A 10,011-nucleotide genomic window follows, 5' to 3' on the forward strand; every position below is an offset into this window, starting at 1 on the left:
CGAGCTGCTCGTATCGATGTGTGTGCACAGTGCGTCTGTACGTTCGTTATACGCACGTATATAGGGGCTGCTGCCCGATTGGCTGTCGGAGTTGCCTATCTCCCCTGACCGTAGCCATACTAGCTGGAATCACGGGTCGTTCTTCAACACGCTCGACGTGCTTCTAGGAGAGGATGGTTGGCCAGGGTGTGGGCGATCCCTAACACACGTACAGAAGTTCCTAAACGGCCGCGAGTCGGCGTAGCTATGACGTCGACATGGGGATAGCGAAAGATTTGATCGTCTCGCGATGTAGGTGTTTGTTTCGTGGGATTTTGCAGTTGGACGATTTGGAAGCGTTAAAGTTGAGATGACGCGAATTTACTACTATTTGCATTTATTTGGTGATGATTGTTTGATTTCATTTTTTTCCTTTTTAATACGTACATTCTTGCTTTTGTATATTAATAAGGAACGAAAGCCCATCAATCGTGAAAAGTGGTGTTTTTTCAATTTAACTTGAAAATTTAAGTTATCTTGAAAAAGATCTGTGTATAATATATAATGTTAAACAGTTAACCGAGACGATTCATCGTGTCATTTATATATAGAGTAATTATTAATAATTATGCGAAACAAGTTATGAATTACTATTTATGAATATTTACTATTAATTGCAATATTTGTCTTATCTTTTCTGTAGCATCTATATGTAACAAAAGACTCTGTGAGTGGAATAATAATTTTCCAGATTTCTTAATTATTTCGTAGCTGCATCAGCCCTCAAAGCGGTGCAGGATAAAAGATATATATTTTAAAATTCGGAGGATTGTTGTACGAGACTTACGATTTTTGAATTTGTAAGTGCACAGCTTTCCCCTAACAGAGGATCATTACAACATGATATTGAATTCTATAGCTTGATTAAATCACGTAAGTAATGAACGTAATTTTTTATACATATAAATGAAATTGTTCGGTCATCGTACGCAGAAAGAGGGATAAGGTTATAACCATCGCTGAATGCGGCTTTAGTCAGGCTATTGCACGATGTACACCACTTCTTCAATGTGGCTGGTACGTTGGCCTGAAATTGGAGGGTGGTAGCATCGATGAAGAGGGGTCAGAGGAAGGTGACAGGAGGATAGGTGGGGAATTCCAACGGGCGACTAGACGGCCCGGGGACTTGCTGGCCGAGTGGCTGACGCGACTATAGTGGGGTAGTGCTAGTTAGCCACGGGAAATGCGGGGGCGGCTCCAAAGGCCACGTTGTCAGACGAACGTTACCACCGTGTCATTGGTCGACTCCACCCCTGAGACGGCACAGGGGTGCAGATCTATGTAGCAAGGGTGAATGGGCGTTTCCAGCACGCCCATTCGACGAGGGAAAAGAGCCAGGATCTCGACGACCAACCGCTGCTTCGAGATTAGACCGACGTCGTTGGTGGCTGTTAGGGCTGCGATGCCATTTGTCGTTGAAATGGTATGCCAACGTTTCTTCCAGTTCCTGGAACGGGGGGATGCCTGGAAATCGCTAGGATGATGCGAGAACTGCGGTTTACAGAAAAAGAAGGGATGGTAAATGTTAATGCAAAGATACTCGACCCGCGACCCCCTCCCTTTAATCCTCAAGCCGTGAAATGAACATTATGCTTCGATTCGAGAAACTTTTGTCGAGGATGTGTTATATATATGTGTGTGTGTCGATGTCCTGATCCTTTAGTCTCATCTTTCTTTTTCTTCTTCCAATGTTTTGGGTCCTCTATGGGGTATCGTTTTCACGAATTGTAAATTACATATATGATACGCGTTATCGAAGTAAAATTGTTTACATTCGATAATTACGCTTTTTATATACGCATTTATATTTCTTAATTTAGCTTTTAAAAGTTATTTTATCGCCATTTATAATATACGTATAAACGGTATAATGTATGATATAATTACATGGATATATTTATCGATAAGGATATGGTTAATCAAAGATGCAGTTTATTTTGTCTATTGTAAGAAATATATATTTAAAAAAATATTACATAATGTTTGTAACTTTTATTTCATACAAAATTGTTATTAATTTGTCGCTGATGATTATTATTTGATAAATATTATTATGTACCATCGATAGTAATATATACAGCTATTATTACAATGACGCGGTAAAATCATATCAAATTTTTGTAGTTTTCCTAAAACTGGGATATATTATTCGAATTTAAAGGAATTTTAAATGTCGCATTATTATAAGAAACTATATTGTTACCATTGCAAGTTAAGTAGCAAACGGTTATCACAGATGATAATTATGCAGTAATAAATGATAACTATAAAATAAGATGAAATTGTTCTTATAACTACATTTTATTCTATAAACTTAAAACATTTACTGGAACTATAGTTTTATTAGATTACGTAAAACGTATGCATATAACTTACACCGTTACTATTATTATCTACAGATAGTAAACCGGTGTGTTTCTTACGCCCTCTATAATTTTCTATGGCGAACATAAGAATTATCCCCAAGAAGGTACAGAATACACGTACATTTATAACAGCTTACCGACATGTTCCATAGTAAAACTTGCGGCATTATGTATATAGGTTAGAGATTGTCGTATTTTTGGAAATATTAACAATTTTTAAATAGAATTGTATAGATCATTAATTTATAAGAATATTATAAGACGCGCAATGTTATTTAATTACATTTATTTTATTTAACTATAATTTATTTAACTTGCGAATGGAAGATGGACAAAGTTAAAAATAAATTATAAAACATTCCAATTCGCTTCAGAAATCCTATTTATTGATCTATCCTATTTATTAAATTTAAAGAATTATACAATAATTATTACAATTAAATAATTTAATAGGAAAATTTAGTTTTAATTCAAATCACTACCATACTGAATCGATAACGAAAAAGTATTGAATATCACATCTATTCTGTACCTCGTCAATGGTATAATTTAAAGTATTTTGTTTGTTTTTAGGTTTGTTAACAATAATGATACTACAGTGATGTTAATCTATTTTAATGAATTGTAGAAATGTTAAAAGATTGATTTTTATTGGTTATATATTTATTGGTTTTTTATTTTCACGTAATACCTATTTTCTCCAAAGTATGTAATTTGTATTGTAATTTTAATAAATAAATATATAAAACATTCTAACTCTTATTATATTATTAAATACATTTAAACAAGGAATAAAAGGAATCATGTATAATCGTGATCGATTTGAGGTTAGTTTAGTATCTAACCTATTCGTCGTAATTGTCATGTACATATAGGAACATTATATTTATAGATGTAAATACGAAAGAAAACTAGGTTCTTTTTAAACTTATTCAACAATTGTTCATTGTTATTGTGTTACCATGAATGTACGAATATTTAAAAAAATTCAATTGGATTTTAAATGTAATAGAAGTATTTTTGTGAAACATCCTCGTTCTATTCATTATATTTCCAATGCTTCTCCCCTAAATGTGTATAAGAATCATTTTTTAAATAGTAAAGTATTAATGGGATATTTTTCAAATAAGCGGAATTTTTCAAATACACAAAATGCTGTTTTGCATCAGCAACTCCATCCAAAAGTATTTCAAAGATCATTACTATGTAACAAGGATGTAGTACTAACTTCAAAAATTCCTAGCAATTGTTATCCTACTGCTGTAAATAGTATTAGACAATATTCAAATTCAGGACCCACAGTTGTAAATGAAGTTATTAAATACAATGGTGGCATTTTCCAAATGATATCTGAAAGTATATGTGTAGAATGGGTCACCGAAGCTTTTAGATTCATGCATTATCAAACAGGTTTACCATGGTGGGCAAGTATCATACTTACCTCAATTATTACAAGAACATTTATAAATCTACCATTAAATATACTTGATGTGAGTATCATTACTACGTTATCAAATCAAGTTAAGTTAATGTTAAGATTGGAATATATATTTCTTAAGTAATCTTTATATAGCTTCACAATAGGGCAAAACAGGAAAACTTGGAAGGTGAAATGATGGATATTGCAGAGAAAGTAAGAAGGAAAGTAGATAGGGAAGTAGTATTGTCCCAATTGAGTCCAGTAGGTGCGATTGCTTTATATACACGCGAGGTACTTAAATGTAAAGTATTTGGATACACACTATTATATTCTTCTATTTATATCAAGTATATCAATTTTTTGCTTTGCATAATAGATGTCTAAAGAACAAAAAAGATTATATATAAGAGACAATTGTCATCCATTTAAAAGCGTTGCAATGGTATTATTGCAAGCACCGATATGGATAAGTTTCTCAGTTGCAGTAAGGAATATGTGTTATGTATTGCCTCAAATAAATCCTGGTGAGTAATGTATTTTGTATATAGTGTTTTTAATACAAAAATAGCAACAAAACTAAATCCTAAAAATTGTAATGCTAGCCACTGTAAAGGATTTCCAAGAATTGACTACTGGTGGTTTTGGATGGATACAAAATCTTGTAGACATAGATCACTTTTTTATATTACCTATACTTTTTGGATTATCTCACTTAGTTACAATGGAAGTATGTTTGCAAGTATTTATTTTCTTTAGTTTACATATCTCTGTATCAACATGATACTTTTTTTTAGGTAAATTACGTATTATTTAAAATAAAGGATTCAAGATTTAACAGAATATACAAGAATTTCTGTAGAGTACTCATTGTTTGTTTTGTGTTTATCATCGCATGCTTACCATCGGTATGTTGTATCTACATTTTGACAAAATGAATAATTACTTTATTCTGTGTTATTATTCATTCTATTAATGTTTGCAAATTAAATGTTTTAGTGTTTATCCTTGTTTTGGATTACCAATAATTGCTATGGACTGTTACAAAGTTTAGTACTCCTATCTCCAAAAGTCCGTAAGCTACTCAGAATACCTAAAACTAATTCTGACCTTCGGCATCCGTATCAAGAATTACATAAACGGTTATTAGGTAAATTTTCTTTAAAGCGATCCGTAGCAAAAGCATAGAAACAAGATGAAATATTTTTTTCCTATGTTGAATGTAATATCATTTAGTACGAAGTCAAATAAAGAAGAATAATTATCAATGTGTTATTAACTATCATCATAAAATATCAGCACATAAAATAAAAACGTAGGAAATATTTTTTCGGGACCTACATACATCGTGCGTAAGATCCATTAAAATTAGAGATTTAAATTTAAGGATGGAACCGCGTTATTTACAATAGAGGTGTATATGGAAACATTTACTTTCTTTAATTCAGATGTGAATATCATTGTATCAATGCGATGTATCTTTTAGAATATAGCAGCAGGATACGCAAGAATTTTTTTTAGGGCACTCATTGTTTTATATTTCTTGTGTACGTTTATCATCGGCATGCTGAACCTAGATTTTGCAAAAGCGATAAGTATTAATCTTTAAAAATTACATATTTTAGTGTCTATCTTTTAATTAGTGATTATAAAATCAATCCAAGTAAGTAAACGGAGGGGCGTACTCACAATCTTCAGATACTATAATTTTCTGGGCGTCGTCTGTGTCATAAACTCGAGAAGTCGAAGCAAGTCCTATAATATAACAATGCCCCATGGTGAGTAAGTCCCCTCTTGAATTCAACAATTGATTATCGTTCTTCAACCAATAGCCGAAGTCCCTTACATTTATCGCGTGCTTAGCACAAGAATATTTTCTTTACTTTTACTAATTTGAGTAGCTGCATTGGGCATATTGTGGAGACAATGATATTCGGTGAAAAAGTTCCTATCTAAATGACTTATTTTTTTTAATTTATTCTTATAAGATATAGTACATACATATAAAATGCATTTCACTAACGGAGAACGCATTTTGTGGAATGGACTAGCAGATTCGAGAAGCGAATTACAGAGAAAGTAATGGCTTTTATCAAACTCTCTATATTTCTTCTCTGTAGCATTCTTTGTACCAGCTTCATCCGTGGATTAGCAGTTGTACGTATATCGTTGCAATATTTATAATTACACAGATTTATTGTTAATATTTTAATAACTGTTACTTATAAGTTTTGTCATTTTCTGATAGATTGTACTTCTGGTAAATATAACTGATAACTATCAATGGAAATATAATAATGCTATATTTCTAATTGATAGGTATTTGCTTAAGTATTGACATGAAAGAAAAATATGCCAGCAAACGAATAGAAAGAAAATATTAATAGAAAATAATAATACATATTATAATACGATCATTTTTAGGAGGAAACTCAGGTTGGTCCAGATACCCAAGTTGGTCTACGTCCACATGTGGATGATTGTTCAATATCCTGTGTTGTTAACGATTGTAAAACCCGTTATCCTGCTTCTTATATCTGTATTACTCTCAGAGGACGTTCCTTTTTGATGAAAAGGTGGCTATAGATATATTTTCTTTTGACGAGGACATACACAAGCTTAAATATGAAGAAATTTAATAAAGTGAAATCGAATAAACAATAATCATACTATTAATACACGTAAACACAATAATTAGAATAAATCATGCATAATCGTTATCAAATTGAGATTACAGTAATATTTCTGATGAAATGTAAAAATTTGTATTGTAATATCGAAGATCGAAACTCCGTGGGATGTTTATAAGCGTCTAGAATTGAATATCACATGTGGCTTAAAATAAATTCTATGTCTTCACGTTATTTTGGTATTATTTATCCACATAACAAATTTATCCCGTAAATGTTTCCTGTAAATTTTATCTAGCGTCTTATTATTAATTAAGACGAAGAGAAGAAAAAAATATTAACAATGGGGAAGAAGAAGGTAATAAAAGACAAAGAAGTTATCGATGTGTCCAGGATGTGATGAGTTATACGCTCGTACGATCCTTTTTTAGAAAATCAGAGAGTGGGAAACGTGTTACTCATAATTTTGAAAACCTTTTGGAGTGAATATTCGAATTTCATTCGGCAAATTTATACATGAAGACATGTCTCTTTTTAAAAAAATACCTCCTAGTCCATATCCAGTCCTTTTCTTCCTTGGTTTCTGCATTGATAATGCTGAAATAATGGCTATACAAATTTTCTTCTTACTCGATATCGTTGAATAAACGCTAATTTGAAACCGAGTGTGTCGTCAATAAATATTGAACGTGCGAGGGAAGTATGGTTTGTCAATATTGTCAGTATTTATTGACAAACCGCGATGATGTTGAAAAAGTTGAAATATCGACAATATTATCCATCGTCTGAGGTCACTCTTAGACTTTAGGCCGGAAAGTCGTGGAAAACTGCGATTTTCACTATTTTAAACCGTTTCTAGCTCATAGAGACATTAACCAATTTCGATGAAATACTTGTCATGTGTATAACTGACATAAGTATGTAAAGGGTATTTAAATTATGTAAATTACAGGTACAGATAAAAAAGTTGTAAAAAGAGACTTTTACTATTTTCTCCGCGATTTCGATTAATTGCAATTTTTCGCATCTTTTTTACACGTCACTTATTAAGCTAATCCTCTCAACTACCCAAAAAGATTCAAATCGATCGACCCAATTTTCAAAAAGTTTTTCTGTTTTAAATATTGTTCGGTTGTTGTGAGTAACTGTATTTTATTTGTATAACAAATGACGAGGTTACAGTACTTTCGCTTAGTATCACCATCTCTATCTCTATTTTATTTCCTTCTATCTCATTTCTTCCTATCGCATTTTAAAATTTTTCTCATAATATAATGTAATTATATTTGAACTTGTTATTCGTATCCTTGATCCTGGCTATTTAATGGCGATAAGGTCGGAAAAAATGTATCATGCGTATGTTCGATAATGAAAATAGATGTGAAGTCGGCGAAATAGTTTATATCGAGATAACGTATTAAATTACGTTCTTTATTTTTGCTTGCATGATGCAGTATATATAAAATCCATTTCATTGGCAAATAACGTACTTTGTGGAACGGATTAAAGTAGATTCAACAGATTCGAGGAGCGAATTACAGGCGGAAGTCATGGCTGTTGTCAAGCTCTTTCTAGTCCTGCTGTGCAGCATTCTTTGTATCATCTTCTTTTGTGGATTAGTAGCTGTGCGTATTTTGTTAGAATACTTTCAATTATACATAATATTTTAGTAACTGTCATATATAAATTTTGTAATTTAGTATAATATATAAGACGATAGAGATAGACAAGTTGCTATGCCAGATGAGTCGAGGAAATAGACATATACGTTAATGAATTCATTAATTTACGTAGAGTACATATGACAGCATGTTCTAACTTAATTATTTTTAGGGGGAAGTTTATCCTTACCCAGGCGACTGTAGAAAGTACCAACATTGCGATGGCAGCGGTTGTTTCGTTTTGGAGTGTGGCACAGGGACGGAATTTAATCCAAACATCGGCACCTGCGACTATCCTCTCCAAAATCGTCAGGATTGTATGCAACGTGGATAATTTGCGCAACAACAATTTGAAATATTTATAGAATATATCGCCATATCAAATATATATATTTCTTTTTTACGAACAAATGTACCAGCGAGAGAATGTGAAGAAGTGGAATAATTGAATAAAATTTATTTTCAATTCACATCATTAATTATTTCGTATTCTTATTATGGTTCCAAATTTTTCAACAGTTAAATCGTACAAAATTTATGTATAACGTGTGTATGTATTTACTTATATACATATACACCTATATATATATATACACTTTCGGTTAATTAGGATATATTGCTTTAGAGATAATTATCTACCTCATAAAACTTCAATGTCTCGGCAAATATTACACATATCTTCAAGGATTAAATATAGTTATCGATGAGCAATATTATAATACGAGTATCTGTCGCTGACAATTACTAATTTAGCAACGAGTGCCGGAAGTGATATGCACGCTGGCTACTGCTCGCAAAGAGCGCACAGTCTACAGACGACCTTCGTTCGCGTATCAAGTAGATAATCGACCAAATAGTTTATAGCACACAAAAGAAAGAGGAAAAAATATTTGTTAAATAATTTTGCTGTTTATTCACTGAAACGTGATCTCCACGCTGACAGCTTATCCGAAACAATTTGATCGTTAGTGTACTGTACAATTAAATATAACAAATACAACAGTCATTTTGCATGCAAGAGGATGACATCTCGATCGTTGATCTTACTGTGTGTATTATGTTACTGTTTCACTGTGTCGACTGCTAGGAGAATGAAAGTGGTAATGAAGGTCTTTTTGTTATTAATAATTATTGCTGATATGATTGTAACTTTTCTTTAGTTTATACTCGTACAAATTTACACTGTGTTCATGCAACTGTATATCTAATTCTGTTTATGCTTTAAAAGCAAATTGATGTTCATTCCTTTTCGCAACTGCTATTGTTATCTTATTCCCGGGTATTTAGAGTAATCTTGACCTTTATTTCTTGCTATTTCAGGGTATTATATCACTATAGAATTTATCTCATAGCCTTTTTCATTATTTTTACTGTCTATTCCTTTTATTTATTTGTAAAATATATTCACCATATATTAATGAATTTATAACCATTAGAAACGATTATACTCGGGTAAGGTGCTAATCAAATCTTTAATGATATTTCGACGTTACAAGATTTTTAATTTCTTCAATGAATAGAAATACAAAATTATCACTAAAAATTGTTTTGTTATATACCATACTATAGTATTGATAATTCAGTAATATTTATCAGCTTCTTCCTACATCACAGATTTTTTATTACGTAAGGTCTACGTTATGCTGATAGCATAGACCTAAAGTTATTTCCTAGTAATTGGTTTTTCTTATTTCAACATGATTTTATCTACATATGTTTTTATGCCATGAATTATTCATAACGCCTTAATTTTCAAATATATTTAACTGTCACAATCATTTGTTCCGAATTTTTCCACTTGTTACGTATGGTAAACGAATTTATAAAAATATCTTAGGATTTACGAATGTGTAGGAATTATTTATAAATAATTGCTTTTTGACGAGTTCTACTTCACA

At 31.7% G+C, this 10,011-nt stretch overlaps 2 protein-coding genes across 3 annotated transcripts; both read left to right on the forward strand.

Moving 5' to 3' along the window:
- Positions 1–3,091: 3,091 nt before the first annotated feature.
- Positions 3,092–6,686, forward strand: LOC126914996 (cytochrome c oxidase assembly protein COX18, mitochondrial). Of its 2 annotated transcripts, XM_050719329.1 has the most exons (7): positions 3,100–3,895; positions 3,979–4,116; positions 4,202–4,349; positions 4,428–4,552; positions 4,620–4,730; positions 4,822–4,972; positions 5,448–6,686. In XM_050719329.1, exons 1-7 carry the CDS (start codon positions 3,368–3,370, stop codon positions 5,459–5,461), a joined length of 1,215 nt encoding a protein of 404 aa, XP_050575286.1. In that variant the 5' UTR covers positions 3,100–3,367; the 3' UTR covers positions 5,462–6,686. The 2 variants fall into 2 exon arrangements, with proteins under 2 accessions (XP_050575285.1, XP_050575286.1); XM_050719328.1 differs by lacking the exon at positions 5,448–6,686 and having other exon boundaries at positions 3,092–3,895; positions 4,822–5,090.
- A 1,222-nt stretch (positions 6,687–7,908) lies between these two features.
- Positions 7,909–8,592, forward strand: LOC126915000 (uncharacterized). The gene is made up of 2 exons (XM_050719334.1): positions 7,909–8,077; positions 8,286–8,592. Exons 1-2 carry the CDS (start codon positions 8,003–8,005, stop codon positions 8,445–8,447), a joined length of 237 nt encoding a protein of 78 aa, XP_050575291.1. The 5' UTR covers positions 7,909–8,002; the 3' UTR covers positions 8,448–8,592.
- The last annotated feature ends 1,419 nt before the right edge of the window (positions 8,593–10,011 follow it).

The sequence above is a fragment of the Bombus affinis genome, chromosome 3, assembly GCF_024516045.1.
Source record: "Bombus affinis isolate iyBomAffi1 chromosome 3, iyBomAffi1.2, whole genome shotgun sequence".
NCBI classification, from domain to species: domain Eukaryota; kingdom Metazoa; phylum Arthropoda; class Insecta; order Hymenoptera; family Apidae; genus Bombus; species Bombus affinis.